The sequence below is a fragment of the Eptatretus burgeri genome, chromosome 5 (genome assembly GCF_056783735.1).
Source record: "Eptatretus burgeri isolate ZD-2024b chromosome 5, Ebu_testis_v1, whole genome shotgun sequence".
In the NCBI taxonomy this organism is placed as follows: Eukaryota; Metazoa; Chordata; class Myxini; order Myxiniformes; family Myxinidae; genus Eptatretus; species Eptatretus burgeri.
Genome location: NC_140965.1, coordinates 32,645,564 through 32,654,555, shown reverse-complemented (window position 1 = coordinate 32,654,555; position 8,992 = coordinate 32,645,564). Strand labels below are relative to the sequence as shown.

At 39.9% G+C, this 8,992-nt stretch overlaps 1 protein-coding gene across 8 annotated transcripts in view; it reads left to right on the top strand.

The window, feature by feature from the left end:
• LOC147026185 (traf2 and NCK-interacting protein kinase-like) overlaps positions 1-7,177 on the top strand; it is a 162,658-nt gene extending 155,481 nt beyond the window's left edge. For all 8 annotated transcript variants that reach the window (XR_015058141.1, XM_085881320.1, XM_085881316.1 and 5 more), the window contains one exon: positions 4,605-7,177. Coding sequence is in view for 7 of the 8 variants with exons in the window: in XM_085881320.1 (XP_085737446.1) it covers positions 4,605-4,685 (81 nt within the window). In the remaining variant the exon portion in view is untranslated. The remainder of the gene's footprint in view (positions 1-4,604) is intronic.
• Positions 7,178-8,992: the final 1,815 nt, after the last annotated feature.

Sequence of the window (8,992 nt, the reverse complement as noted above, 5' to 3'; positions counted from 1 at the left end):
CTTCAAATTTCAAGTCAATGGGATGAAAATCAAGGATTTTAGAAATACCGCCTTAATTGCTGACCGTGGGCCTACGCTAACGTCAAAAATAATTGGCTCGTTGAAATATAAATCCTCTTCAAATTTCAAGTCAATTGGATGAAAATTGAGGATTTTAGAAACCTCACCTTCGTTGTGGCCCTTTGGCCTTAAAAATAATTAGCCATTTGAATTTAGTGACATGAAATATACAGTATCCTCTTCAAATTGCAAGTCACTCGGATGAAAATTGAGGATTTTAGAAATACCACCCTAGTTGTTGACCTTGGGACTATGTTGACCTTTTGGTCTATGTTGACCTCAAAATATTTGACTCGTTGAATTCAGTGACATGAAATGCATATCCATTTAGTGAAGTTTCGTGAAGATCGGTTAAGAATTGCGACCTGCAGACGACAAACAGACAGAATAACACAATCGACTAAGCAATATGCTTGAAAAATTTTCGATTTTGCAACTAACAAAAATCCATCCTCGTTAACATCCAGACATTTCCAATCTGTTGTTTCCAACAATCCATCGTAGATGTCTTCAACCCCAAAATACTTTCTTAGCAAAATATTGTCTACTTTTTTTTTTTTTAAATACATAAATAAAAGTTTCTATTTATTGAACAATTGTACTATCATATTACAAGAACTTCACGCCCCTCCCGCTCCTCTCCCACATAATTAAAACAAACAACACAACAAAGACATCATTCAGAGCACGATACTTGCAAAATCCAAATAAACACTAGTTGCCATGGAAACCACAATTTGGTAATTTCTAAAATTTGATCTATCAAGTGTTTTACTTGATTGAATGTTCTGCATGAATTTGGTTGATATATTTTATAATTGCCACCTTACAGGAGTTTATACGTTTCAGATGGACTTGACCAATGACTACGTTTGACCAAATTTTCCTCACATACGTGGTCCGTCTAAAAAGGAACGGGACTGACTTCACAGAAATTTTATTCCAAAAAATATATTGAGATCACAGCTTGTCCCCTTCAAAATAGTTTCCCTCCAGTCTCACACACTTGTCCATCCTCTTCTTCCACGCCTCGATGCACCCCCGGAAAGCTTCTTCTGGAATCCTCCAGAGCTCTGTCATCACGGCCCTTCTGATGGTCTCCACATCAGGAAATCGGGTCCCCTTGATCACCCCCTTGAGCTTGGGGAATAGGACAAAAAAAGTCACAAGGGGCCAAGTCTGGCGAATACGGGGGTTGCTCCAGAGTTGGCACGTTCCTCTCTGCCAGAAACTGTCGGATGCTCAGGGTACTGTGAGCAGGAGCGGTCATGGTGGAGCACCCAGGCATTGTTCTCCCACAGATCCCTCCTCTTGTCCCGGACTGATCTCACGAGGCGCCGGAGGATCTCCTTGTACACATATTGATTCACTGTTTGACCATGTGGTAGAAACTCAGTGGACGATGCCCTTGATGTCAAAAAACATGATGAGCATCACCTTGACATCCGTGATTTTTTGGTCTTGGTGATGCCGGACTTTTCCACTGACGACTCTGCCGTTTGGTCTCGGGATCGTATTCGAATATCCACGATTCATCGCCAGTAATGACTCTCCCGAGTAGGTCCGGATCGTCCTCGAGGCGCTCAATAATGTCTTGACAGACAGTGACTCTTTACTGTTTCTGGTCCTCGGACAACAGCTTGGGAACCATCTTTGTGCACACCTTGCGCTTTTGAGATTTTCAGTGATGATGCTCCAGACAGTGACCTTTTTGATGGAAAGTTCCTCAACAATCATCCGCACCGTGAGTCGACGATCTGCACGCACCATCTGCTTCACACGCTCGATGTTGTCCACCGTTCTGCTCGTTGAAGGTCTTCCAGACCGTGGATCGTCTTCAACCTCCTCCTGTCCCTCTTTGAACCACTTGTGCCATTCAAATGCACATTTACGTGACATCGTTTCTTCCCTGTAGACTTGCTGCAGCATTGCGAAGGATTTGGAAGGTGTTTTGCCAAGCTTGGCAAGAAACTTCAAATTGGCTCTGTTCACGACTCACAGCGCGCCGACTCAAACTAGACAACATGTAAAGCACGACCTGTAAAAAAAAATTAAAAAAAATCACACAATGAGCGCAGTCAACCATCACCAATCATATATTATTGCTGGAATGTTGCAAAAGATGGTGACACAACCCGTTCATTCAAGTTGTGTAAGTGGAGCACACAGCAGGCTCAGTCCCGTTACTTTTTAGACGGACCTTGTACATGACATATACGTACAAATTTAAATTTGATGTCTACAAAAATTACTAAGGTACGGTATGATAATAACAAATTCACAAAAGGCCCATTTCATTATAATGGGGTTAATCGTTTGTCATGGAAACCTTTGACGGTTCAAAAAGGCTAAATTGATCGTTCTGATTTTTGGTGAACCAGGTCTGACCCCATATGCAATTTCTGTTCAACCTGGCAGAGGTACCCACCCTCCAGGTGGCTGGAGATTGTGCATTACTTGCTGAAATAAGTATAGTCTGTGTATTGCAAGATGATAGATGTTTGTGTGATGTCAGTCTGAAGGGTCTGCAGGTCCAAAGGGCCTAAAAATCTAAAGGGAATGTTCCAACAGTAGGTACAGATCTAAAGGGTCTAATGGGGTCTGCAGGGTTCTAATTGGTCTTCGGGGTTGAATGTGGTCTTCAGGGTCTTAAGGTTATTGAGGGTCTACAAGGTTTTCAGGAGCGAAAAGGTCCAAAGGGTCAGAGTTTGAAGGTCAGTGAATCAAAGTGGGTCTAAAGGGTATGTTTCAACAGTAGTTGCAGGTCAAAAAGGTCTAAGGCGGCCAGAGGGTCAAAATAATCCAAACAGGGTTTAAAGGTCTAAAAGTTCGAAGAATAAGGGGGTCTACACGGTCTTAATGGGTCTAAAGGATGTAAATGTTGAAAGGGTTTTAAAAGGTCAAAAGGGTCTAAAAAATGTTTAGGGGTATAAATGATCTTCAGGGGACTAAAAGGTGAAAGGGCTCTAAAGGTCAAAACAGCATGTTCCAATAGTCCATAATTAAGGCAGTCAAGATACAAGAATAAGTAATTAATTATGAGACACATTCAAACAGTAGAAGTACATAATTAAGACATACTCACATGGGTCGACCGAAGCTTCACCTCGACGAAGGTTCACAGTCCACCCGTGTTTTTCAGCTTTATATACAATACTAGCTGGGTGTGTTTACACATCGTGTAAGCATATGAACCGTGCTTCCCCATTGTCTCGGATCGCTCACCAACATTTGATTTTTCATTTATTTATATTTTCATTTATAGATGCATCCTGATGGTTCTGTGATTCTTTTCCCCCGTTGTACCGGCTTTGATCTCCATCGGCACGCAAAATTTCAGCTGTGTACATCACCCAGAAAGTACACATATATATATATATATATATATATATATATATATATATATATATATATATATATATATATATATATATATCTTCTTCTTTCAGCTGCTCCCGTTGGGGGTCGCCACAGCAGATCATCCGTATGATCCGCAGTGATTTGGCACGTTTTACGCCGGATGCCCTTCCTGATGCAACCCTGGTCGCCTCTTACGACACAGGGATATATATATATATATATATATATATATATATATATATATATATATATATATATATATATATATATATATATATATATATATATATATATATATATATATATATATATATATATATATATATATATATATATATATATAGACACACATCAAGTCAACCGGATGAAAATTGACAATTTGTGACCTTGACCGATTGACCTCAAAAACAATATGCTTCTTGCTTGTGACTACCTTCTATGAGGTGGTTAAGTTTCATGAAGATTGGAGTAAAAAAATGTGACTTGTAGGTGACCGACATGCTGTCATGGCCAAAAATGTTGGTACCCTTTCACTTAACTCACAATTTTCTCGAAAAAATAAGTTGAAATTGACAAAAGTATTTGGTCTCCACAATTCTACATTTCACTGTTAATATTACAGAACCTTTGTTTTTGATTCAGGACTTAAAGATGCCAATGATATTGTCCAGGCCATTTTAGGATTCCTGTGTGGAATAAGCGAAGATTTAGTAAAGAAAAATTCAGCTTTTTTGTTTTGTTTCACTGCAAACCAAAGAAATACATATGTGGATACCAAAAGATTTTAAAACTTCAACAATTTTCTGGAAGCATAATTTGAAAAAAGTGCAAGGGTGCCAATATTTTTAGCCACGACTGTACAAACAAAGAGAGACAAGACTAATAGAGCAGACCAATCAATATACACTCAAATCTTTGATTTCGCAACTAATGAAGCTTTGGAATAAAAGCCGTGGATGTCTGGTAATCCTGGGAGGAGACCAAATGACCAAACGACACAAAATAAATGGTGTTGAAAAGTGTGTTGCAGTCAACTTGGTGGATACAAGAACAATGCTTGTACAAATGGCCTTTTACAAAGTGGTACTTAAGCAGGACCAGATGGAAGGCTTACCTTTGTATACCAGTTAAGTGAAGATGTTACAAATTAAAATGACCTAATTGAGGTACACCTGCCTTTCCAGGTTTTCTTTGCTTCAGGACGATCGAATGGAAACCAGGTTTACATCCTCGACCTCAGTCAAAACTCCAACATGAACAGTTAAACGATGCAGCATGCACAGCATCTAAATTGGTGGTGACTGAAGAACGTGGCCTTCCAGCTTCAACCTTTGCACTCTGTATTCATAATCAATGCTCAAAAGGAATGAAGCACACTTCTTGTTTTTGTAAAACTAAAATATTTAAATAATTTTTTAAAAAGAAAATAACATCTCCACCCCCATTATGGAAATAACCAGGTGGCTTTCCCAAGGGGTTCCAAGATTATTTTACCATCAATCGAGAGCTCGACAAACTACTGTTAAAACGTTGCCCTAACCATCAAGTCACATGACGATGCAAAATTAGCCTTGTTCATAGATTATTGAAAACTATGCTCATATTAAATGGCATTGTAAATTAATTATCATATAAATGCTTCTTTAAAATGCTACGGTACTATTGAAATTAACCACCGCATCAATACTTAGCAAAATGTGTTTGAACTCTTTCAATTTAACAATGGAGGAGAAACCGACAAATTTAGTTTCATTTTCTTTAATTATATTTTGACAAAACCAAGTGGTGAAATCATCTCGGGCAATAAAGGCTCGACGAGCGCAGAAGTTTAGCTCTGTTTAAAGTTAGTCCCACTCTTATTTTTATTGTTTACACCAAAAATTCCATTGCACTGATTTTTATTTTGTAACCCAAGGAAAATGCACATTTAATGTCAAATAGTAAATATGGTGAAGTTGTGGTGAGCAATATCCAAAGGTGTGATAACCCCACTTTGGTGGTGTGAAAGTGTCTGTTCTGACTCACGCACAAACCCTATCCAATCCTCCTCCACTCATCTCAACGATACTCACTCAAACCTTCTTCCACTTCCTCCATCCCCTTGACCACAACCCCTCCAATACCCACCATGTTCCACCTCTCTCACAACCATATTCCTCTCCCCAACACCCTACAGCCATCTCATACTCTTCCCCACAACCACTCCCATTAAGATTTACACCAGACCTCCTGAATAGTGAATGTTACTCTGTGCACCAACAAGGAAGGCCTGTGGATACATCATTCATTTCGTGGAGTTGAAACAAATGTTAAGGCATTAGATGCCGATGTTATTTCACACACCCTGTCGTAATTTATATGATAAAAGTTGAGGAAATACAATAGATGATGCTAATGATCTTCATTAGCAGCCACAATTATTCCCACATTCATGTAGGGTGGGCCAGAGAGGAACTTGGCCCAGGTCTTTCAGGAACCAGCTGGCCAGGCCTGACATTCAAATTAGATTAGGGCAGGAATTTGGCCATGATACCGGCAATAGCTCATCTTCTCTTAATGAAGAACATCATAGGATCTTTAACACCCACCCTGGCACATGGGACACCTGTTGAGAATCCATCCGAGATCCGAAGGCCAACATGTACATTGATGAATCACACTGCTTGTGAAACACCAGGATGACAATTTATAGTTGGGTCAGGATTCAAACCCAGGTAAGACAGCTTAGAGTGAGTGTGTGTACCTCTCAGCCACCCTGTCATCCCTAATTGAAGATGCTAATGAATGAAAAACACAAAATCATCACAAACAGAATAGAGACGGAGCTGTTGAGCATGGATTTGAATCTCAAATCAGCTACAAACTGCCACCCTTGTGTTTCACATGTAGGTCAATGTATTAGTGTATGCGCACCATCCATCCAATGGAGGTTAAGCCTTCAAGTACCTGTCCTGACAGCACTGCTCAGTGGATGCTAAGAAGCCCACATCTTGTGAAGAGTATGCGAGTTATCGCTATTCCTGAAATTACAAAGTGCTGCCACCTTCAGTCAAATGCCAGGCCTCGCCAATCATTTCACGAGACTCAGGACTTTCCGTGGCCAACCACACAAGGTAAAAATATTTGAGATCATCGAAACAGGCGTAGCAGTAAGATAAATGTCAACAACAGAATGTTGTTGGGTTATACATATATTGCATTATACTTATCACAAGGTTGAACCAAAGGAAAAAAATAAATAATAATCGGCTTCAATTCTGCATTAAAAACAACTTTAAAAAAAAAATTCTGAATTTGACATTTGTCTCATTTCAGCCAATGTGTTTGAAAGGGGGGAAATAAATAAAAAAATTTTTAAAAGATTTTATTTATTATATTTAAGATCAAGGGGATGTGGTGTCGTGGTAACAGGGTGCGTGCCTTGCAGAAGAACTCTGAAAGGCTAATAAAGCCCACTCGAAAACCTCCCTGGCTGGCACTCTTTCATACTCAAAGGGATAGAATGCTGTACTTGAAACAATCCACGAGTCTTTTGTCACATCAATTTTCATGTTTTTTGACATCACTCGGTCTATAATAAAATGGGATTACAGCTGGAGTAATGGCTGGTGGCAGTTGATTGATCAGTTGAATGGATTCAAATTATGCCATTTGCTGTCTCACCCCCATCAGCAGTCAATGGATGCAATCTGCTCTGGCACTCACCCTGCTCCCCAAATGTGTGGTTTGTCAAAATAAAAATATATATAAAACTGGAGTTTGTTTTAACATTTTTGATCAATTTGCATTAAAAGACTTCAGCTTGAGCTCTTGAAAATAATGATTCAAATATCTTAGCTTGAGATTCCTTCTGATGAGAAAAGACAAAAAAAAAGATTTTATATGTATGTATATATAAAAAAAAAAATGTAGTGGCATGGCGTGCGCCTGTAATCCTTCTGTGAGAAAAGACAAAAAAAAAGATTTTATATGTATGTATATATAAAAAAAAAATGTAGTGGCGTGGCGTGCAGGTGTAGTGGTGTGCGCCTGTAATCCGGCTACTTGGAGGCTTGGGTTGGAGGATCGCGCTTGAGGACGGGAGCTCTACACTGGGCCGCGCTATGTGTGTAGGGCAGCCTGGAATCATGGCGAAACCCAATCCTTATCCCTGTGTCGTAAGAGGCGACCAGGGTTGCGTCAGAAATGGCATCTGGTGTAAAACCTGTGCCAAATCAGTATGCGGATTATAACGGATGATCCGCTGTGGTGACCCCTAACGGGAGCAGCCGAAAGACGAACAACATGAATAAAATACCCCCAAGAGGGAGTGCCGGTCATCTCTGCCAGAGGTCGAAAGTAACTCCGTGCCAGACTGGAATACGGGCAATTCATAAAGTACGTACGCTCTACTGCCGGGTTTCAAAACCACCCACCCCCCTCATACATCGATAATCGCTTGCAAAGCCAGCAGTTCCTTATGAACCGATGTTTGTAAGTCATGACGATGCCCTAGCGGTGTAATTTACCTTTTTCTTTTAATATCACAGCACGTCGTTTATGAAAATAAAAGTACAAATTGACATTCAAGACAATGTTATTGTCATAAATGAAAGTAAGTGTGCATATAAACTTGTGTTCCATTGTTTTCGTTTAATCTGACAAAAGCTTCAAATGTAATATTTGTCTGAGAGTTCCGGTTCTCAAGTTAATACTTTTATTTTTGTATGTACTTTATGAACGGCCCATACAGGGAATCAGAGCGAAGTTTGAAGGGCTATAAAATCGGAACGAGAGCAAATTTCAAAAAAATGGCTCGTGTTGTTCTAGATAATAGTCCATCGTATCTGAATCACTTATAACATTTGATCTCTCTTGATAAATGAGGGAGGAGATACGATTTGAAATCGACGATTTTCGCAACTTTGACAGCCTCGTGACGTTGACCTCGAAAGTTAGATCGTTGTGCACGTCTCATCGACCTCTATCCATTCCACTATTGGTTATTTGTCTCCACTCGGTTTGATTGTGGACGGACGGACAGACAGACAGACTTCGAGACTGGGGTTATTAGGTCATTTCTACTGAGATGATAGAGATGACCTAATAAAAAAAAAATACACCCGTGCGGGAGTGACGGTCATCTCTGCGAGAAATAACCAAACCGCACACCCTTATTAATAGTGAAATAGCAAATGCAAGAAAATCTCTCCAATAGACCTTATTCTTCGTCCGAGTTCGGAACATCTGAGCATGCGCAGTGCATTTTCAGCCATAAATTTTGGTCAATTTCTCATCTATCACCAGCTCAAAGTTGCTGAAACTCTGCGATCTGTACTAAAAAATAATTCTCCACAAGGTAGAACCAAAACTAGCCTTCCAGCTGTTAAAATAAAAAAGTGTTGCGGTGTTCCGAACAAGAGCCGAATAGGGTCTATTTCCTGACTTACCACACAGCTGTAGCTGTCTACTGGACACCAATCACCAAATTTATATACTATACTCTCCTCTGCACTAATGCCAACGAGTCTGTCAAATAATGTGCAGAAGGTAGATGGCCAAGAGTCTGTAGAAGTAGGAGGTATAATCACTA